The sequence below is a fragment of the Thamnophis elegans genome, chromosome 4 (assembly GCF_009769535.1).
Source record: "Thamnophis elegans isolate rThaEle1 chromosome 4, rThaEle1.pri, whole genome shotgun sequence".
Lineage (NCBI taxonomy): Eukaryota > Metazoa > Chordata > Lepidosauria > Squamata > Colubridae > Thamnophis > Thamnophis elegans.
Window position 1 is genome coordinate 114,508,322 of NC_045544.1, and position 23,737 is coordinate 114,532,058.

Here is a 23,737-nt window from a genome sequence, read left to right on the forward strand (position 1 = left end):
GGGATACAGAAACGAGGGTGTTTTTATCACACAGGGGAGACTAACAATGGCAAAACACACAAGACAACACTCACCCCAGAGGTGATTTTACTTCCTCTGCTTGCTCTGGGCTCATCACCAAATTAGATTGCCTTTTCTTCTTCATTAACCCAGCCCACCCCCACCCTTTCTGGAATACTTCCCTCCAAAATTAGTATTCTTACCAACCCTCCTGTATTTGGATTCCATCTTCAGAAGGACCCATGTGGGAACAAAAAACAAATCATCTCATTGTTTGGGGGGGTTCTTCTCATCCATGCCCACCCTCTTCCCTCCCCAGATACGCACATTTCTTCTTCACAACTTCCTTTTCCCCTTATGTCCCCCTCCCTCCCTGAAACACGCGAGATGGCTTCTCCCCATCAATTCTTACATTCACAAACAACGAAAGCAGAGGACAATCCCAGTTCCTCAGTCAACACTTTGCATTAAGGCAGCCTCCACCATGTACTGCCGCCTGCTGCCATCTTTCCTTGGAGCTGTCAGTCCAAATTGTTATCTGCTTGAAGGCCTCTTTACCTTGAGGCCTCTTCCTTTAATTCCTTGTTCTTCCGGACCTCCTCAGCATGCTTATCCTTTAAAAAAAAAAAGATATCACAAGATGTGGCTAGAGTCATCAATTTAGTGGGATAGGCAAATTCATGCATAGGACTCCCATTTTTTCCCCTTTTAACTACCCTGTAATCCCTTGCACTGGGGGTGGAATCAGGGTGACTGAATGGACTGAGCGTTTACTGCCCGATGCTCTTCCTGACACCTATGCAGAGCTCACAGCAGATATTTTCTCTTTGCGCCCAGAGAGAGAAATATCTGCCGCTAGGATCGAATTCACAGCCTCCTGATTGTGAGGTGAGAGCTCCACCTCTAGGCCACCATGATGTTCATGCATAGGAGTCCCATGGCTTCCATCAATCTTCTTGAGAAGCTGCACATCTCTGGATATCAATAACCATGAAAGAAAAACAGGCTATCATGTGCCTAGAGACATCTAGTTGGCTTCCATAGAAACACAATTACTGGGTTCATACAAGATACATCTAATGGACCTTCAGCAGCTATCAGCTCTTTGAACTGAAGATAAAAATCCTGAAAGAGGAGCCACCCTGTTTTTCTTCACACGCATTGTAGTCTAGCACACATGCCTTGATCCAGTGCAATCCACACCTTCCATCTCCATCCTTACTAGTGTTGACCCCTCACCTTCTCCTGAAGACGTTCCAACATAGCAGCTAAATGTGCCTCTCGATTCTCCTTGTTGGACTCCATTTTCTGTATCAGCCTCTCTTTGGCAGTTTTGATGAAATTGTTGTTCTCCTCAATGGCTTTCTGGATGACCTCCCGCTCATGTTCCCGCTTTCCTGCCAAATGCTTCAGGAGTTCTGCTTCCTGGTACTGTAGCCATAGAATAATATGAGAATGATGTACATATATCGGGTGCAATGACCAAAGGACAATGCAGCAGAGCCTAGTTTAGACACAGAAGGCTCCAAATGAAGCTCAGCTAACAAAATCTATGCTTTACTGGGCTATTTTGCATTGATAACAAGATTGGATCTGATGACTTGATGAAGAAAGACATTTCAACACCTAAATGACTGATGATAGAAAGACAACCTGTTAAAAAGTCAAATATCAGCACTGGGCTTCAGTAGCCTGTTTGCTGTGTATGTCAGAGTTCACTCATGTCTAACCCTTGCCTCCTGGCCTGGCCCAAAAACAAAATTAGGGATGTTTATTACTAAGAGCTTTGCAACAAGAGATGAACGCAGCTGGAATATATCATGCACACTCCAGCACAAATATCAATATATACGTGTGAAGTATGCAACACTACTTTTATAAGAAACTTTCTATTTTACCTGATTTAAAATTGGGGATAGATGGCATTCCCAAATGTTGTATCGCGATTTCCTTCTTTTCCTTTTCCAAAAATCTTTTGTCCAGACTGACTATGTTGGTTTAGGATTATGTGAGCTGTAGTCCAACAATAGCAATAGCAATAGCACTTAGCAATAGCAATAGCAATAGCAGTAGACTTATATACCGCTTCATAGACCTTTCAGGCCTCTCTAAGCGGTTTACAGAGAGTCAGCATATTGCCCCCAACAATCTGGGTCCTCATTTTACCCACCTCGGAAGGATGGAAGGCTGAGTCAACCCTGAACCGGTGAGATTTGAACCGCTGACCTGCTGATCTAGCAGTAGCCTGCAGTGCTGCATTTAACCACTGCGCCACCTTGGCTCACTTGGCTCACTTAGACTTATATACCGCTTCACAGTACTTTTACAGCCCTTTCTAAGCGGTTTACAAACTCAGTATATTGCCTCAACAATCTGTGTCCTCATTTTACCCACCTCAGAAGGATGGAAGGCGGAGTCAACTTTGAGCCTGGTGGGATTCGATCTGCCAAACTGCAGCTAGCAGTCAGCTGAAGTAGCCTGCAGTACTGCACTCTAACCACTGCACCACCCTGGCTAAAGTACATAGCTAAATTGATGAATGGCTAAGAAGACTATGGCTAGAGCCGAGGTGGCGCAGTGGTTAAATGCAGCACTGCAGGCTACTTCAGCTGACTGCAGTTCTGCAGTTCGGCTGTTCAAATCTCACTGGCTCAGGGTTGACTCAGCCTTCCATCCTTCCGAGGTGGGTAAAATGAGGACCCGGATTGTTGTTGGGGGGCAATATGCTGACTCTGTAAACCGCTTAGAGAGGGCTGAAAGCCCTATGAAGCGGTATATAAGTCTAACTGCTATTGCTATTGCTAAGACAGATTTCCAATTGCCTTATAGGGATTTTGACATTTGTCAATCGCCATTTTCCAACCAAGTATATTTTTTGTAATCTGTGTTCATCAAGATAGATTTGGGAAATCTTCTTTCACCTGCTGAATGCTTAAGTACAGCAGGAAACCTGTTCAGTGTCATGAATGCAGATTTTTTAATATCCCCAGCCTTCTTCTCTATGGTTAAAGTAACAATGTTGGGACAAAATCTTTCAATTTAACTTATACCAGTTTCCCTTGCAGGTCAGGATCTCACTTCCATCTATGTATCCTAAGGGGTACTTTATAGCAGTGTTTCTCAACCTTGACAACTTGACTTCAAGTTGCCAAGGTTGAGAAACACTGCTTTATAGAATACTATTAACCAGCAGCCCAAACAGGCTAACCTGGCTTTTAATTTGTAAAATGTCAAGTAATTGTAATGAGATGGATCAGATATGACCTTTCAAAGATCACGTAGTGCAAAAGCGAGTAACCTATTTTCAGCAGAACAGCATTTTCAAAAATATTTTCCATGGCCTCCTGATAACACTTAAGTGGGATGGATTGCTTTCCCTAGTTGTTGTTTTTTAAAGAGAATTTGCCCAGTTTTGTTTTCTGTTTCTGTCAATATAGCAAGTCTATGTGAAAGCTAGAGCTGAAAGAACCTCATTTCTTTCAGCTCCTACTAGAAATCAATGGCAAACCATGGCACCTGATTCATTGACACAAAATATCTCCATGTTTTATTTGTACATTTTTCAAAACAAATCTCAAAATGGTTTACAAAACAATTCAAACAGATATCTACTTTAAAGCACTATCAAGCATCTCCATAAGGAATGGTCAAAAAAGTTAAGATGGCATCAGGGGTGGGATTGAAATTTTTTAGCAACCTGTTCTCTGCCCGGCTGCTGGGTGGGCATGGCCATGAGAGGCGTGGCCTACTCGACCTCCTGCCCCATGGGGGGGGGGCATTTTTGCCCTCCCCAGGCTACAGAAGCTTTACTCGAGCCTCCGGTAGGATGAAAATGGCCTCTCCTGGGCTCCAGAGGCCCTCCAGAGACCGGAAACAGGCCCATTTCCAGACTTCCGGGAGGCGGGTTTTTCACCCTCCCAGAGCCTCCATGCGAGCCCTGCACTTACCTGACATGATGAACAGGATGCATGGAGACTCCTGGGAGGGATGGGGAGAGGTGGGCAGGGTGGGGCCAGCCAGTCCTTCCAACTACCAGTTCAGTGAACCAGATGTAAAATTAGCATCTGGTTCGCCCGAACTTGTGTGAACCAGTTGAATCCCACCCCTGGATGGCATCCATGATCTAAGCCCCAGCTGCAATGCACATAAAATAAGCAGGGCTTTGATCACACCTTCATGGCCACCATCATGATTAAAAACCTGGAAGAAGAAAAAGAATGCCTTTGCCCGGTGCCAAAAATACAACAAAGATGGCACAAAGGGTACCTCACTGAGGAAGCCATTGCAAAGTTGGTGATGTGGGTTAAGTTTGGCCCTATATTTGATTTTTCTCTGAAATCCAAGCTTTAGTTTGTCATGGGTCTACAGCAGGGGTGGGTTCCTGCCACTTCTAACCTCTTCTATAGAAGAGGTTCCACGAATCTACAGTGCCGTTTAGAACCGGTTCCAGCTCCCTCCCCCCACCCGTCCGCACATCATCAAGATGAAGAGCAAGAGGAAGAATTCTGGGAGTTGAGGTCTACAAGTTTTAAAGCTGTCAAGTTTGAACACCCCTGGGGTTTTTTTTTTTCTAAAGGGTTAGGGGTGCAAGAATCTTGTAACTTGACAACTTTAAGACTTGTGTGCTACAAATTCCAGAGTTTCTGAGGCAACATTTTGGTTGCTAACCAAGAGCATTGTTAAGTGAGTTTCACCACATTTTACAAGTTGGCCATGCCCGCCCAGTCACATGGCCGGCAAGCCACTCCCACCCAATCACATGGCCAGCAAGCCACTCACGCGTGCCCACTCAATCTCCCCACCCACCTGTACATGCAAGTGTGACACACACCCCCACGCATGTGTGCATGAACCACCACCACCCAGTCTCTGGAGGCTTTTCTGAAGCTTGGGGAGGGCAAAAACGGCCTCCCCCGGAGGCCTTCCAGAAGCCGGAAACAGATTGTTCCCGAATTTCCAGTTGGCCACTTGGGACCATTTTTCGCCCTCCCCAGCCTTTGGAGGCTTTCCTGAAGCATGGGAAGGGTGAAAACGCACCACCACCCCTTGACCCTCTGGAAGGGTGAAAAATCAGCTATCATGCATGTGCTAGAGCTGACAGCTGGTGTGCCACCAAATATGGCTCCGCGTGCCACAGGAGCCATCAGTTTGCCATCACAGGGTTAGATTAAGCAAATGCTTAACTATCTCAACTGTAATAAAACATGTATATGAATAATATCAATTAAGAGAGAGGCTGAGTTTGTACAATATACTTAATCTGGTTTGCATGATTTATTTGTCATATTTTGGAACAGCCCATCTCCTTCACAGAGGGACAATATATTGAACCCTAAACTAACCAAAGAAGCTGGGTTTATACAACACTTTATGTGGGTGGGGGGAATCCTCTAACTAAGATTAAAATTAATCAGGTTTTGCACATTCTATAAATGGAAGCACTTATAGGAAGCCCTTACCTGACCCAACTAGTACATTGAATGAACTCAACTAGGCAGTGTAAAATGGTCAGTTTTTCAAATTCATTGTAATGTTTAGTTAGAACACAGAAAATTAGCAACTATATATTGTCTTCTAGAGAAGACTTCCCAACTTGGGACCCTTCCAGGTGTTGGGCTTAGTTCCATAATTCCCAACCAGCATGGCTCTGTGAAGAATTCTAGAAATTAATGTCCATAATTCTGGAGGCACCCAAACAGGGAGAGTTTTTTTTCTAGAGTAATTTGGTAGACTCTGGAGAACAATCTTTGTTTCTAGAACAAACCTTCATACTTTTCCTGGCATTAAAAAGAGTGGGGCAGATTCCCTGTTGGTTTATTCACATGATCAAATTGTCCTCTACAATGTCTAAACTATTTACCAAGGTTGGTGCCATTGGGAAAGGCAAAGACTAAATCCCTTACTCTGCAGAATGAGAGGGAGAATCCTCAAAACAGGATGGTTAGCTCAATGGATGAATAAATAACATGTTTTACTATCCAAAGGGATGGCCTGCTGTTACCATAGAGCCCATTAAATTTCTTAACTGCACTGTGGGTATCATGCAGGTACAAACTATTTCTCACCTTACGTCGTTCCTCAGCAGCTTCTAGCTTCTTCTGGATCTCCTCCAATGATGGGTCACGCCGTCGAGGCAGGGAGGCATTGAATTCAGGGATCCCATCGAAGGACGGTGGCTTAAGGATGACCTCAAAGGATTGTCCAGAGGTGCGCTTGTTGAGTTCAATGACCTCCATGTCAGATATGACACACCAGGTCAGGTCTACAGTGTCTACTGAACAAAAGGGAGAGAAAAGCTGAAGAATCAATATGCCAAGAAGCAGTTTAACTAGCAGTGGGCAGAATTACTGTAGGCTGCAGGGAAAACTACTGGAAATCTGTGTCTCACAGAGGATCTGAAGTGTCCCCTGCAACATTGAGGTCCTTTGGTGCAGACATGATGGGATTCATCAGCAAAGAAGTAGGCATGAAAGGAAAAGGTTTCCAAGTTTGGAAATCAGTGTGTGCAAAATCCCTTCTTTGCTGCCTATTCTTCCATCATGCTGGCAAATGACACTGAGCCAGAGATAAAAATGAAGCAGTAATATATATTTCTTCTTAAAGGCTAAATTCATACAACTCATATTATTGGCTCATCTAGAAATCTAGCAGCTGCCATGGAGCAACATGAAAGTTGGTTGGCTTAGCTATTTTTGCGAGAGAGAGGGGGGAGGGAGGGAGGGAGGGGGGAGGGAGGGAGGGAGGGAGAGAGAGAGAGAATGAACAAACAAACAAACAAACTATAGCTTTCTTGGCAAGACTATCAGTTTCCACTTACCTTCATATTTATATGATGGTTTATTTAAAGGATCTGAGAGAAAGCAGGAACAGAAGAGGGACACCAGGGGGAGCTCTTTCATTTTTTCTTTGTAGGCTGTGTGAAATAAGAAAATTGAAATACAATTACAAAAAAGGAGGTTTTATTAGCAATTTCCCTGGCATTTGTTCCTGGCGACAGGGTTTTTTCTGCTTTCATGCTCATCTCATGGCCGATATGGAAAGGAATGGCAGAGAAGGGGAGAGGAAGAGCTGCTATTGGCTTCATTTTCAGATGCTGAGTTCTGATAATGCTTTTATACAAATTCATAATACAGTTGTACTTGAAATGCTGTGTGTCCACATCTGGTGATTATATCTCAAAAGGAAGTTCTGGAACTGGGGAAAGAGAGGAAAGAGGCACCCATATAGAGAGAAGACAAATCAATTACTGTGAAAATAAGACAGGATATGATTTTCTTTTGATCCCCAAAATAAGAACTTGGCCTTATTTTGGGGGAGGTCTTATTATTTTTGAGGTGCAGGAGGCAGCGAGTGTAGTCACTTCATGGCTGCTGCTGTGTTGCAATATTTTCTGGGAGGGCTTATTTTAGTGCATGCACTCAAAAGCCCAATTGGGCTTATTATCCCGGGAGGTCTTATTTTCAGGGAAACAGGGTAGTTAATTTGGTGCCCAATGGTCTTTAGAGGTTTTCCAGCAAATTTTCAAGGAGAGAAATTAAATACAGAGATGATTCATCTGAATTCCTCTAGGCATAGAAGGAAAAAAAAATCCCTCAATGATTTCTCCATTTCCCCTGAGCTATGCCAATTTCATTACTGCTAAAACATCCCATGGGAAAAAAATACTTTTGATATCTTCCTTGGGGATTTAACTAAAGCATGGGAAGCCAGGGAAACAGATATCTGATAATATTAGATATCTGATGTGAGTATGGAAGAGTGAAAGACAGGATAGTCACACATATTATCTCCCTTTTTTTGGCCACTTTACAACTAAACCAATGCACGAGCACTATACTCCAGCTGTGAGAATGTCACAAGGATTTGCGTCAGATAGAAAGTCCATACAGAGAGTGATAAGGACAGCTGAGAAGATTAAAGGAAGCTCGTTTCCTGTTATTCAGGATACTGTTTATAAACGCTATGTGCTTAGAGCTCAAAGCATTGTTAGAGACCCAACACAACCACTTCAAGGTCTGTTTCTGTTAATAACATAGAAGAAAAACCAGAGATGGAAGAGTGGTGCCAAACAAGCCTGAATTGGCTAATGGGCATTGAGCTGACTCCATTTTCTTGGGTCACTAAAAGCATGGGCATTGAAATCAGTCTAAAGGGTTACCCTACTAAAAGGTCACGCTACTGTAACACCTGCAGAACTATGAGTGACATATGGCCACATTATAAGGAAATAGCAGAGTGGAAATGTAACCAGGGGATGCTTATACTATGTTCAAAGGCCAATGCAGAAAAGCCCTGAAAAGGAAGCATTCCCATACCTGCCAGTGTCATGGTGTCTGATGTTCTTAGTCTCCTGCTGCTTTGGTGGCTGTCAGGGGTGGGGAAGATCACAACCAGTGGAGCCTACTAGCAACCTGAGGAGACAAGCAAAAGACAAAACAACACATGAGTGAATTTCAATTTGCTTCTGTCCCTTTAAGGAAATGAGCGGTGGGATTTGCAAGGGGATGCAATATGCAAGACACTTCAGGTCAAGTGCTCAAAAGTGAATTTCCCACAAAGATCTCGAGCTGTTCACCCCGGCAGCTTCACGTTCCTTCCATCAGCCATTAGACTCGGCCCAGCTCTGTTATCCCCAATTTCCCTATGTTCCATTTAAGGATAGATTCCTTATTTTAACTCTGAACAACCAAGGACCAAACCCTTATTTTAGTCTACTATAATATGTTATGAAATGTCCCAGTATTGGTCTGCTGAATATGAATAGTTTAACTCAGTGTTTCTCAACGCCCAGAATTCTTTCATCAAACACCATTTGAAGCGTTGAAGTCCACCTACCTTAAAGTTGCTAAGACTGAGTTTCACTAACTGATAACCTCTTAGTTGAGGGATGGCCACAAAGATATAGGACCCAGAAATGCAGGGCTTTTGATGTGGAAGTGCTAAACATCTTCAACTCTTAGATGCAGATCAAAATTACGTGCAATTCAAAACTCTGTGTCTTGTTTCCCTAGTTGTTACTTGATGCATTTAAACATCAATAAGTCAAGCATAAAAAGGGCCTTTAATCTTTTAATTTCTGCCTATTTGGCCAGTGAAGATCAACCTTTTTTCTGTTTCATGGAGAAACACAGCATATTTCATAAAGGTAGCATTAAATCATCTTCTTTTAACGACCCCATAATCCCTTGCCAGGTGGAGTGTAGGCAACTGAATGGAGGTGGCAGAGTGTTTACTGGCCAGATGCCCTTCTTGTCACCAATGCAGAGTTTGGTCAGCAGATATATTCTCTGTGTGCCCAGAGAGAGAAATATCTGCCTCTATCTAGGATCAAACTCACAGCCTCCTAATTGTGAGTTGAGAGCTCCACCTCTAGGCCACTACACCATTCATAAAAGTAGCATTAAATGCCTTTTGCATATGTTTACACACATTTCTCATAGCCTAAATCATCAGAAGGGTACTGTAGTTTATCTTACTTTAATCATGCCATCATTCCATCAACGGAGTCTGGAGCCTATCAGTGTCTAGATGGAGAACGACAGGTCAATCTGAGCAAAACAAGAGTGGCTTCCCAGGGTAGCACATTTCCTAATAAATGTAGTATGCATCACGGGAGTTTTCCTGGACTGATGGCTCCTACCAAAAAGCACGTGGCAACTGTGGCTAGAAGGGCTTTTGCACAAATCCATCTTGTGTGGCAACTGCACCCATGCATGGACTGGGAGGTTCTGCTCACTGTCACTCACGCCTTGGTCACTTCCCAGTTGGACTGCTGCTACTATATGCTCCATGAGTCCTTGAAAAAAACAGTTTCTACTGGTTCAGAATGCAGTGGCATGCTCTCTTCTGGGTACACCAAGGTTCTCTTGTGCTACGCCACTGTTGTGCCAGCTGAAATGGCTCTCCGTGTGCTTCTGGGTGCAATTTGAGGTTCTAATTACCACCTTTAAAGCCTTACATCAGTGATCCTCAACCTGTGGTCCATGGACCCCTGGGGGGGGGGCATGAAATCATCACAGGGAATCCACGAAGGTTTGAAGAAATGTTATGGTTTTAAATAAGGGTGAAGTTGGTTTAAATCTTCAGTTAAATCTTGGGGGGTCCGTGGCTATATCCTGTGGCCACAAAAGGTATTTAAAGGGAGCCCATGGTGAAGAAACGGGGTAGATAACGTGCGGGAGTGCCTCTCTCTTGAGGATTTCTGTCCATCCCACCAGGCACAACAGAATTTGGGTGTTCCAGGTCCCCTCTGCTCAATATTATCTGGTGGGACCTAGGAAATGTGCCTTCACTGTTGTGACGCTTGGCATGGAGCAGCCTGACCTCTGAGATCCAGAGGGCCACAACTCTCTTGGCCTTCTGGAAGGCTGCAATGACTGATATGTGATATTTCAGGTCCTTGGATGCGATATTGAGACACTCTAAGTGTGGTTGTGTTATGAGTCTGTAATGGTGCCCTGGCTATGGTGTTATGGTTACTTTAATATTGTTTCCATTTTGTGATCAGAGGCTTTATAATATGCTTTTCTGGATTTTTGTTAGACAGCCATGGCTATGTTCAATAAGGTAAAGGTAAAGGTTCCCCACATATGTGCTAGTCATTCCCGACTCTAGGGGGCAATGCTCATCTCCGTTTCAAAGCCGAAGAGCCAGCGCTGTCCAAAGACGTCTCCGTGGTCATGTGGCCGGCATGACTAAATGCTGAAGGTACACAGAACGCTGTTATCTTCCCACAAAAGGTGGTTCCTATTTTTCTACTTGCATTTTTTACGTGCTTTTGATGAACTGTTGGGTTGGCAAAAGCTGGGACAAATAACAGGAGCTCACTCCGTTACGCAGCACTAGGGATTTGAACCGCTGAACTGCCGACCTTCTGATCAACAAGCTCAGCATCTTAGCCACTGAGCCACCACATGCCTATATGTGTTCAATAGGCAACCATATAAATTCTGTAAATCAATAAAACGCATGCATGAACTATCAAGATTAGATTTCATTCAGTTGCAGAGATCATTTTAAAGAAGTTGAAGAAGCACACTAAGCAATGCTGACTTGAGAGTTTGATTCAGTCTTGGAACACATTGGCCCCATGTCTGGGGTGACTCCATGCGTGAACACTGCTCTCACAACCAGGGAGGAAGAATGTAGCTCAAACAATAGAAGAAATGGCAGATGGAACTGCTCCACCCAGAAGCAATTTAGATCGCTGCCTTTTAAGAAATCTGCAGAGATCTTGAAAAGGGTCTGGCAAACAAAACCCACTGGGTGCAGGTATGGTGCTGAGCCATAATGTGGCCTAGCATACGTGCAAATTCAGATGTCTGCAATTTATTCATCAAACCATGGTTACATGTCACTTATAAAGCCCTTCATGGTATTGGACCTGGGTACTTGAGAGACTGCCTGCTGCCAATTACCTCCTCTAGACCGATTAGATCCCACAGATTAGGCCTCCTCCGAATTCCATCCGCCGGCCAGTGTCAACTGGCGACTACTCAGAGGAGAGCCTTCTCTGTGGCCGCTCCGACCCTCTGGAACGAACTCCCCGTGGAGATTCGAACCCTCACCACCCTCCAGACCTTCCGCAAAGCCCTTAAAACCTAGCTATTCCGACAGGCCTGGGGCTAAAAAGCTTCTACCCCCTTCTCGAATGGTATGACTGTTGTGTGTTTTAAATTATGTATTGTTGCGTGTTGTTTTAATTTTTTTGTCTGTATCCCCCTCCCTTAGTTGAGTTGGGAGCCGCCCTGAGTCCCCTTCGGGGGGAAAGGGCGGCATATAAATAAAATAAACATCAAACATCAACATCAACATGAATCGGATCATAATGATGGGGAGGAAGAATAACAAGAACATCAGAAACACATTCTTTTATAGTCCAGACAGTTTAAGATATTAGAGTACTTAAATTTCCAGCTGAAAGAATCATTCAGTTCTGTGTGAACATGACACAAAGGTGGAACACAAGAGATGTTTTAGATTCAGTCCTTCTCATACAATGTAGACCAGGGGAGTCAAACTCGATTTCATTAAGGGGCACATCAGGATTGTGTTTGACTTCTGGGTCCAGGGTGGGCGTGGCCAGCTTGATATCACTCATGTCGGGGACGTCTATGGTGGCCCAAGCGCTCTGCCAATAAAAACAGGATCCAGAGCTCCACTTTTAGCTGCGACAGCCTCCTGCTGCCCTCTGCCAGTGCAAATGGAACTCAGGGGGTGCTGCATGTTGCTCCCTCAAGCTCCATTTTCACTGGCAGAGGGTGGCAGGAGGCCATCACAGCTGAAAATGGAGCCTGGGAGGGCCACACGTGACCCTCCCAAGCTCCATTTTTGCTAGCAGAGTCACCACAGACTGGTCTTTTGCTCTTTCTAGGGTAGCCCTGCAAGCCAGATCGAAGCACCCCGTAGGCCAGATCCAGCCCCCAAGCCTTGAGTTCAACACCTCTGATGTAGACTAGTGCCTTTCTTCCAGAAATGACTAGTTTGATCGTATATGCATGGATACTTCCAGATGCTGCTACAAGAAACTCTGGAAAAAAAGCAGCGTTCCATACATCCATTCTTTGTTCATTTGATTTGACCCAGTTTCTGTGAAACCATAAGGATCACCCCACTCACTAATTATGAGACCTAATAGGTTGCAGCAGTGAAGAAGAAGCTTTCCAGTGTACAGTGAGTGTAGGTTGAAAAATGAACTCTTAATCCATTTCTATAAGCAACACATAAATTAGACTTTGAACTTACAAGGGCTTTGAACTACAATAAAACTGCAATAAAACTAGAACTACAAAAAAAACTTGCCATTATTTATTATTAGATGGCTTTTTCTCAACTATCAGGAGATATGTAATGTTCAGTCTGCCCCCCCCCCCAAAAAACCCCTCTTTATTAATTGTGAAAGAATTCCATTTGCCTGGAATTCTGTCTCCTTGAGCAGGGGTCCCCAAACTCTGGTCCGTGCCATGCCAGAAATACATGGGATGCAGGCAGCATGTGAAACCACGCCCCCTCCGAGCCCTGGTGTCCAAAAGGTTGGGGGCTACTGTCATTGAATACAGAATTTTTGCAGCAGGTAAGTACAAAAGAATGATAGAGATCCCCCCAAAAAAGATGGTTAGATTTTAGCTCAGCAATTCAGAAAGTCAAATTAGCTAAACTGGAGGGGGGGGGTGCATTTCCAGGGCTGCTTGCTTGCTCTCAAAAAACATGGTGTAATTCAGTTTTAGACCTGAGTATAGGAACAATGCTATATTCATTTCCCAAAACCAATGAGGATTGTTCATTTGAGAGGAAGGAAGCACGTGTTCAGAATCCCTTCCCCCTCTCCCCATGATAACTTCCCAGGAATGGGCCACAACACTGAGAAAGACAAGGGTGCCTCTTAGGATTGATGCTAGTTTTAAAATGATTTTGTTTTTGCTTTTACCTACTTGAATTACAACAGCTAATGAATACAATTGAATAGAATAGGAATAACAGAGTTGGAAGGGACCTTGGAGGTCTTCTAGTCCAACCCCCTGCTTAGGCAGGAAACCCTACACCACTTCAAACAAATGGTTATCCAACCTCATCTTTAAAACTTCCAGTGTTGAAACATCGACAACTTCTGGAGGAAAGTTGTTCCACTGATTAATTGTTCTCACTGTCAGGAAATTTCTCCTTATTTCTAAGTTGCTTCTCTCCTTGATTAGTTTCCACCCATTGCTTCATGTCCTGCCCTCAGGTGCTTTGGAGACTAGCTTGGCTCCCTCTTCTTTGAGGCAGCCCCTGAGATATCAGAGCACTGCTATCATGTCTCCCCTAGTCCTTCTTTTCATTAACCTACTAGACATATCCTATTCCTGCAACTGTTCTTCTTTATATATTTTAGCCTCCAATCCCCTAATACAACACCCAAAAGTCCTCTTGTTAAATCTTAAGCCTCTAGAATTTGACTGGGGATTCCTCCTGGTGAAAAAAGTGGAGTTTGCCCACAACCTCAGAAAAATTCCTGCTGCTCCACTTGGAAGACATGTTCTTCATTCAAAACTTCATTCCTCTGTCCCCACCTCCTTCTGCCTATCTAGTAGCCTCAAAAAAGCTCTTCTCCCTTCATGTAAAGGAAATCTCTGTTTCTACAAATGGGGTTGTCACAGCAGCCCCCTTCCTTTTCATCCAAGACCTATTAGCCGACATTATTCAGTCCCCAAGATCCACAGCTCTCCTTTCCTTTGTTAGGAGATCATGCGCTCAGCGTTTTCACCGGCAGTTCTGGGGACTGGCTGTGATCTGCCCACAGCCCCTCTTCACCGCTATTGCTTTATTGCTAAGACTCCCTCTCCCCCCCCTGCTTTGGTTCCTGGGAAAGCGCTTGGCTCAAGAAGCCGGCTTGGGAAGCGTGGGGCTGGCTGGGAGGCAAATCCACAGAGTGAGCCCTAGACGTTTGAAAGGCTGCTGTCTTTCCAATGGCTCCACCAGGCATGCTGTGTGGCGCTTGGTCGGTAAGGGAGGGAGGGAGGTGGAAGCCACAGCCCTGTTACTGTATAATGTGGGATGAGCTCACAGCAGCTGAAAGCAGGGAGGGAGGGAGGAGAAAACGGAGGGCATGATAAGGACCTGACACTGCAGCCTTGTCCAAAAAGGATGAGCTGGAGAACTTACAGACATTTTGCCTCTGTACAATATGAGCTTGTTTCATTAACAATCGGACACCTTTCCCTCTCCTGAAAGTAAGTGCTCATATATTTCCAAACACACAGACGTAATCGAGAAGGACCCTGCTATCTCCACTGTGCCATTTTTAATGCCAAGTGAAAGCCTATATATTTCTTCCCTTTCGTGATCTTTTAAATTTCTCTCTTTTTTTTTTAACCCAACAACCTTCATTCGTACCTTTTAGATCTTTGCGCCGCTATTCCCTTCACTTAAATATTTCCCTTTACTTTGTCTTTTTTTTTATTTTTCTCTGTGCCTTTTCATTTATCTCTGACTTTGTTCTTTTACTTGGTGGTTGTGCAAACCTTCTCAAGAGCCGTGGTGGCTGGAGGACAGGGTTAGGTAATAAAGAAGTGAATCAATTTCCACACAAAAAAAACTATTTTAAATTTTTTAAAAGAGAAAACAGCTGTTGCTCCCCCTTCAGTAACTATTCCATCCCACACCCATTTGAGATAAATGCCATGGAAGTGGGAGAGGCCTCTCAGCCTTCATCTCCAGATGTGGGAGGGAAAGAGAGAGAGAAAAAGGCCACATGTTGATTCCTATTTTTCTAAAAATATAAAATAAAATCCACCATTACTAATATAGACCACAGGTTTAACCACACAGGTATGAATGTGTGCTTTCTCTCCTTTAAACATTTCTGTCTCTATTTTTACCAATAATTTGGCACCTCTCCCTTTTTCAAGGCAGGACTCTGCCCACCCCTGACAAATAATTGCAGTTTTTGTTCGGCATTTGAAGAACTGAAATGGGGTGGGGGGAAGAAAAGATGGAGGGCTGGCCTTTCTTCAGATGCCACCAATGAAATCTAAAGGAAGGAAGCAGTGAGGGAAGGAAGATGGCTCTTCTGTCATGAGGTTACCTGTGGCAAAGACATTATCCGCAAATATAAAGGAAAGGAAAAGAGAGCAAAGGGTTCCTGCTGTTGAACATGCTATGCTCACTTACCTCATGCCACAGGAATCTGATTTTACTGCTTTTACCTACATGGGAGGAATTTCAGTGCAGGCAGGAAAGATTACATTTGCTTTCCACCTGCATTTGATAACATGTGACTTGCTGGGAAACCTATAACCAATCAAAGCATCCCATGTGTTCACTTGTCATTTCCAATCATTCTTTTCTGCCCTGGAGCTATTTGGAAAGCACTCTGCACATGGTCCCAGGATATTCATTACTGTAATGCTTCACATTTGCCAAGGTTGTCTGATGATGATTAAAACAGAGTCCTCAGGAAGAAAACCCTTCTGACTCTTGACGATATTAAGCCCTGATGCCCCCTCATCTTTTAGCCTAAATCACAATATGAAAAGGATAAAGTAGAAGTGGGCTGATTAGTGAAACCTGGGGTGAAAAGGGGATCATACCATGTAATGTGAAAGTTCCAGCCAGAAATGGAGTCAAAAGGCTTTAGTCTGTTGATGTCTATAGGCATTCGGAGGTACTTTTTGGGATTGGGGGCAGTAGGCGGAGAGAAAAAATTAAATCTGGAGAACAATTGCCATAGAAAGATTCAGCCAATGGATATTACCATTTAGCCTAAGGAGACCAGGGTTGGTGCTGTGTATGAATGTAATCATTATACAAGTCACAGAAAGAGAATTTCCAAATTAACAGAGCTAACTTTGCACCGATAATAAAAGACTATGAAAACTCCATAATTTTCCCTTTGGGGGAAAAATCTGCTAGCTATCTTCTCTGCTAACAAAACCAGATTTGACCGTTCCTGTTTTAAACATCTATTTCTTTTTGCAGACACAAAGAAGTCCAAATGCTTTTCTCTTTTAGGGGGGCGGGGTGATAATCAATCTTGGATTTGCTGGATAAGAACAGCTTTAGAAAACTATTAAAGCAACTCTCCCCTTGAACACAGGAAATGTATGCAGCCATTCCTCGGGTTTCTGAGGTTTCAGCAATGAGGTTTCAGCCCAGGTTGAAGAAAAGAAACTTTCTATCAACAAAGAAATTATGAAGAAAGAAAGCCAGGGATGTTTCGGGGACCTGAATTCCACATCCAATTAACTTGACTATTCTTTCCTGCCTTCTGAAAGCATTGTGCCATAAAAGCAGCCTTGCCCATTGTTAGTTTGTCTGGATCAGGGTGAGTTCATTGCAAATTTGCAAGAGAAGAAACAGCTGCGAAGAGGAAGAAAGAAATGTTCTGTAACTATCCACTGCCACCCCCCACACACACACAGAAACACACAAAAGTGCCTCCATCCATCCAGAGCAAAAATGGCTAGATGTAAAAGATCTCTATTTGTCTCTGTGATAATACCCATGTTTTTCTTTTGAGGAAAACTTATGGCACTTAAGATATAACCTCCCAGAGAATGGGGGCATTGTCTCTAAATGAACTCTATTTCATGAAAGCTGCTGTCATATAAATGTCTGTCTTTAAGATATCACCAGACTTTACTTGTTATAGTCTGGAAGCTGTTTTCCACAACATTGCTGATCTAAAATTACTGATGTCTCTCAACCCAACATCTCAAGGGTTTCAGATTTTATATTGGATCACAGGTCACGAAGCAGGTTATGTGAAGTGTATTACACATATTACAACAAGTAATAGGAAGCAGCTATTTCTTGGTATGGGGATTGTTAGAAATACAAAGATATAAAAAAAGTATTAAGAAGGAAGGGGAGGGACAGGGGACTTTGAAGACAAGGGAGAAAAAAAGAAAATAAATCTGTTTTGATGACATATTCAGTGTCAGCACAGAAAGAAAAAGAAAAAAAGTACTAAATAGTCAAGAGTTGGAAGAATGAGGTCACCGATAAAAGGAAAGCAAGATGCAGAGACGGAATGTGTTTATGAAAATAGTAAAGCAGATATTAATATGTAAGATATGCAAAGAGGCAATTGAAGATCTGAATGGGATGGAAAGACCAGAAGAAACCAGAGTCTTAAGTGCTGGTTTCCAAAAGCCAATAGTAATATTCATGGATCCTGTCTGTACCTATCCCCCTATTGGCATTCCTCATTTTGAAAGCCCAGCTCTCAAGAGAGAATTTCTACACTTGGTAGAAATTTATTCTTTCCTCCATCTGCCCAGCACCAGTTCCCGATGGGACCCTTTCTTAATCCTGCTGCACTTACCTCTTTTTAAGTCCAATGCTTGGTTCAGCCGCTCCCAGCTTCTCGTTTGCTCTTGTTCAGGGAGTGATGCTAAAAGATCCACTTAGCATCCACCAGGCTGCCAAGTTCACACCATGACATCATCTCTGAGGCAGCTGATTGGCTAAGGTAATGAAGCAGCTGATTGGGCAGCATCTTCTTGGGAAGAAGGAACTGCCTGAGTAATCTCTTGATGAGCCAGGTGGGTTGAGGATGATGTCACACAAAAGATGTGATTTTCTTCAGATAAAGAAGGAAACGCAGTAGCCCCTGCTTCAAAAGGATGCATCATAGGAAATCTAAGCTACCCACACCACGGCTGTTAAGACAAGCCTCCATCCTCTATGGCAACTAGCTATTGTTATCCAAGCTAAATACAAGGGAGGGGGAGTGAAGCTTGGACCAGAAATTTGCATTTCTACATCTGTATCCAGGAAGAATCTCTACAAAATCAAGACTGTTTGGTTGTTTGGAGAAAAAAATGAATTTTATTTTACAATTTAGGGAGAAGTTGGCTGAAGTGGGAGTGGAGGTTTTTTTTAAATGCATTTAATGACTGGGTTCACTCAGTTGCTATATTAAACTAAAATGGGCTTGGATAATTATTCAGCATCTTGTGAAAATCCATTCTTTGTTTTAGCAAGTTGCATGAGCCAAATCAAATCAGCCATAATAAATTAACCTAAATTTGGCTTTTAATTTTTTGTGTGAACCCACCCAGCCATAGTATGTAACATTACATGTATTGCAATTACATGCTATGGCGGATGAGAGCATGGGAAATTCTGGGTGAAGGACATCTCAGTAATCACAACTCCACAGCAGATCTATTTTAAGAGGATTTGTCAGAATTGTATATGAGTTTCTGTAACATGATTTGCATACCTGCTAAATATGGTTATTTATTTTTCATATATCAATTTATATGACTGCCCAACTCATCAATGTGACTCCGGACAGCTAACAGGAATTAAAACATAATAAAAATACACAGTATACTAAAGAAATAAAAAATACTGTTCCAGAAAGTTAGCACAAAATGAGTCCTGAACCTAACATTCACCGATAGTGTGGACTCAATTAGTGTCCTGGCCCCCTGCCAGGAAAAACAACTAAGTCCCCAAGGTTTTTCAAAAGGTGAGCAGAGTCAGGGCCAGGTGAACCTCAGGTGATATGGTGTTCTAGACAGCAGGAGCAGCTACTGGGTCCCATTAGATGACAATCACTAATAGATGAGACTCAGTGTATGCCCCTCCTGCCCAGCTTAATGGGAAGAGAAGCCATGGGAGTAAGGTGGTCCCTCAGATACACTGGTGTCATGCTATGTAAGGCTTTAAAAGTATCAGTCAGTCTGTTAAGGCTCCAACGAATGAATCCAAGCAAATCAGAACTCTGAGACTTGAATTCACCTCAAAGAACCTCTTTGTTGATTACATCATATCGGCACAGATTGAAGGAAAACCAACTCTAAATAATTCTCGTGGTTTCATTATACAGTAATTAAAATAGGAAATAACCCCATCCCCAGGTGTCACAGGTTACATTGGCCAATTAGGTTATTTGGCGGACTCCCCAGTCACTCCTTCCCCGACCTTATTTGTTACCAGTGGAGATGACCTTGGTTCCCATGAGAAAGCTCTTTGCTTTGTCTTGGGCCAGTCACTTTCTCTCAGCCCTAAGAAGGAGGCAATGCCTAACCATTTCTGGAAAAAAATGGCCAAGAAAATTGTAGGGACTTGTCCAAGCAGTCTCCAAGAACTGGGCCTAATTGAACAAAAGAAATTTATTACGAACAATTTTGTTTTGACTTTTGAAATGATTCAGAGGTTCTCTGTAAGATCTGTGAGAACTTTTGTGAGATTTGGACAGAAAGGTAGGCTGTTTAAATTCCAATTCCTCTTTGACCTCACTCATTTTTTCCCCTTCTTAGCTTACCAGGTCAAGATTGCCTTCCAGAATAATTGGAATGTTCATGTTCAAAGGCAGAGGACCAGATTAAAAGCATAGAAGAGGATTACTTCCTTTCATGCTCTATTTAACTTCTCAAAAGTATTTAAAGGGCTGTTACTGAAAATCGAGCAATCAACTAGATGGATCTAATCATCTAGCAAAGTTCATGCAGTCTTTAGCTACCATAGCTATCCCTACTTTACACACAAGGATATGGTGTGCATCCCTTACACACACACACACACATACACCAGGTCTTTATACAAGATACAATACATAACACCAAATGGGGAGTCATTCTTTTTTTTAAAATTTCTCTTAGAGCAGCTGCGCTGCCAATAGATCTGTCTGTTCATCAAAACATTTCTGATCATTAAGAACATTTTGTGAAGTTGTTCTGATATCAGCCTGTATTGAAAAGCTACACTGAAGATCATCATCCCATGGCATGATTAACACTGACAGGATGCAGGCAAATGCTCAGGCTTAGACTCCCACTTAAGCACTTGGTTCCCAAACAAATTGAAAGCTAAACCCTTGAGTTAAACACAATTGTTCTGCTCACATTCCCTGCTATGTCAAAAGAAATCAACCACACTCTGCCTTAATGTTATAATCTAATTCACAAAAAGTACACAAGTTGCCCAATTCCATTTTAGCCAATTCTAAAATGCTCTGCAAGCCCAGCTGGAACATCTGTGCTTAATTGTAACTCTACTAATCATTGTTTCTTTTTCTTCTTTTCAATCTTAAGCGGCGTGGAAACTTGATTCTGTCCCATGACCTACAGGAGCCAGGAAAAGCAAGACAGAGTTATTGCAACTCAATATGAGTGCTCCAACTCAGATAGATCAGGAGGCTTAATGGTTAAAATGTTGAATGAGTCTGGGGAGATCCAAGGTCAAATCCCCACTCAATGAAAGGTAATCCTCGACTCATGATTACAATTGAGCTCAGAATTTCTGTTGCTAAGTGAGACATTTGTGAGGTTTTCCCCCATTTTATGACCTTTCTTGCCACAGTTGTTAAGTGAATCACTTCAGTTGATAAGTTAGTAACCTGGTTGTTAAGTGAATGTGACTTCTTCATTGACTTTTCTTGTACGGAGGTCGCAATAGGGGATCACATGACCCTGGAACACAGCAACGGTCATATATATGAATCTGTTGCCAAGTGCCTGAATTTTGATCACATGATCATCAAAGATTGTAACCACGAAAAACTGTCATAAGTCATATTTTTCAGTGCCCTTGTAACTTTTAAACGGTTACTAAACCAATTGTTGTAAGTCAAGGATTACCTCCATAGTGCTTGCTTGATGACTTTGGGCTGATCTCTCTGTCCAGTCAAGCCTACTTCACAGGGCACCTTTGTTGTGATGTATGGCAGGGGTGGGTTGCTGCCGGTATTGCTGCCGGTTCAGTGCCTCAAAAATTGTGCTACGCACGCGGGCACATTTGCAAATAAAAAGTTCTGCGCATGCGCAAAATCTTAACAAATGGGGGGGATTTCCACTGAAAATTGTTCTGCACATGTGCAGAACCGAAAAACAAGATGGCGCCCCCATGAGAGAACTGGTACAGGGGTGTGGCAGGTCGCCAAGTTACTACCGGTTTGGCTAAACCAGTCTGAACCAGTAGGAACCCACCTCTGATGCATAGTAGCTTCAGTGGATATCACCTTTAGCTCCTTCAGTGCTGTCAGCTGACCGTTAATAAATCTTTATGAAAGGCAATATTTGTTGAAAGGGAAGATCTTATTCGTCCAGTTATAAGAATTTTAGCCTAGCAGTTCCACTTTGAATGGCTCCCCATTTAAATGTCATTTTATAAAATAGTCAAATCTCTTTCAGGAACATATGATCTGCCACATGACATCACTTTAAGCCATGTTTTTTTAAGGATGTTTTACTGAATGCATCAAAACTGCCTGGTCTTAGCTAAGTCAGAGCTAAAGAGGCCTAAGCAGACTGTACGTGTACCGTAATGTGTGAATTCAGCCTCTCTTGACATTGTACGTTATATAACTCAATAGCCCTCCTACAGCAAGAAACTAGACATTAGGAACAGAAGTCCTTTCCCTTAATAGATTATCTTCTTTTCACAAATGTTCTGCCAAAAGATCCAGATTGTGTAACTGTCATTGATGTATCATGGCAGCTAAAAGCTGAGAAGAGGAAGAAGAGGATAAGAAAAAGATGAAAAACCAGCCTTAGAAAATTTGGAGGTTGAGTTGCATCTCCCAGCCTGTCAGCCACTGCCAAAACCTCCTATACCCGTGATGGCGAACCTATGGCATGTGTGCCACTGGTGGCACTCAGAGCCATTTCTGAAGGCATGTGAGGTGTTGCCCTGTCAGCTCCAGCACGCATACACACGCGGGCCAGCTGATTTTCAGCCTTGAGTTTGGCCGTTTTTCACCCTCCGGAGGATTCAGGAGGCTTCCCTGAAATCTCCAGAGAGCAAAAAAGTGCCCAACGGCAAACCAGAAATTCGGGAATGGACTTCAGGTTTGTGTGTTGGGCTGTTTTTCACTCTCTGGAGGTTTCAGGGAAGCCTCCTGAAGCCTCTGGAGCAGGTTGGTCGGCGAACCCGGAAGTAAGTAACTTCTGGGAATGGCGAAGGGCCCACCCGCCCGCCCACGCTCCTTACCCGGTTTTGACAAGTTCTGCGCTTCCACGCATGTGCAGGACGCATACAGCGCCTGCGTGATCCTCCAGGAGCAGCTGGAGCATCGCACAGACGCTAGTACGCATGCGTGCACCGCGCACGTGCACGAGGACGCCGCCAGCCCCGTTCCAACCGAACCGGTTGGAACAGGGCGAGAAACCCACCCCTGCTCTCGAGGGAGAAAAATGGCCCAAGGGGCAACCTGGAAATCTGTTCCCAAACTTCCAGTTTGTGTGTTGGGCTGTTTTTCTCCCTCCCCGGGCTTCTAGAAAGCCTCTGGAGCCTTGGGAGGGAGAAAAACGGACCTACCAGGCCCACCTGAAGTCAGAAAATGGGCCGTTTCCAGTTTCTGGAAGGCCTCCAGGGGGCACGGGAGGCCGTTTTTGCCCTCCCCAGGCTCCAAGAAAGCCATGTGCACATGCACAGGGCAGCGGAGAGGGGTCACATGCGCATGCGCAGTGGGCACGGTGCGGGGGGATTACATTTTTGGGGTTGGCACACACAGCGTGCTTTTGGCACTCAAGGCAAAAAAGGTTCGCCATCACTGTCCTATACAGAATCCTTATTATGTTGCCTTTCTTTTAAAACCTTCTGTTTTCCACCCATCTTTTGCTGTGCTTTTCCTGATGCAGAAAAGCCGATAGGAAGGAAATAATGGAATACTGCCAAGATCTTTTGGCTTATAACTTTTCAGACCTTTCCTTGCATGTACTGAACCACATCATTCGGATGCCCTGGCAATATCTTTGTCTTTGTGGTAGTCCCACAATTGCCTCAACTCCATCCCACAAATAAGACGTAAGTCATCCTTAACCACACCTGTGTTAAAATAGCATTTCTCCTCTTACTCTAACAGTCAAGGCAGTCTTGAGATGGGTAAAATTTGTTAAGTTGTTCACCTAGTGCAACAGTGTTAAAGGTGGCACTGTTAGCAGATGATGCAATGCAGGGGTGGGTTTCTGCCGGTTTTACTACCGGTTTGCAACCCGCGCACATGTGCTGTTCAATGTAAATTGTTCTTTGTGCATGCGCAGAACAATTTACAATGAACTGTGCCCATGCAGTCACTAAAAACCAAAATGGTGGCGCAGCAGGGGCAGTGAAGAAACCGGTTTGGGGGAGTGGCAGGCCTGGGTTGCTGCGACCCAGGTCTGAATTCCACTACCGGTTCAGCTGATCCGGGCTGAACCAGGAGAAACCCACCTCTGATGCAATGGTATGTGGAAATGACCTTGGGAGGGAGGAAGAAGGGCCCTCACATTGCCAATGGTCTAATATACCCTTAGTCCATGGACCG

General features: G+C 43.6%; 1 protein-coding gene across 2 annotated transcripts; it reads right to left on the minus strand.

Annotated features, from left to right (window-relative positions):
- Positions 1-554: 554 nt before the first annotated feature.
- Positions 555-8,328, minus strand: STMN4 (stathmin 4). Of its 2 annotated transcripts, none has more exons than XM_032216640.1 (5): positions 8,316-8,328; positions 6,818-6,913; positions 6,066-6,271; positions 1,240-1,431; positions 555-614 (listed from the first exon to the last, which is right to left on the minus strand). In XM_032216640.1, the coding sequence occupies exons 1-5, from the start codon at positions 8,326-8,328 to the stop codon at positions 555-557; spliced, it is 567 nt and encodes a 188-aa protein (XP_032072531.1). The 2 variants fall into 2 exon arrangements, with proteins under 2 accessions (XP_032072531.1, XP_032072530.1); XM_032216639.1 differs by having other exon boundaries at positions 6,066-6,274.
- Between the last annotated feature and the right edge of the window lie 15,409 nt (positions 8,329-23,737).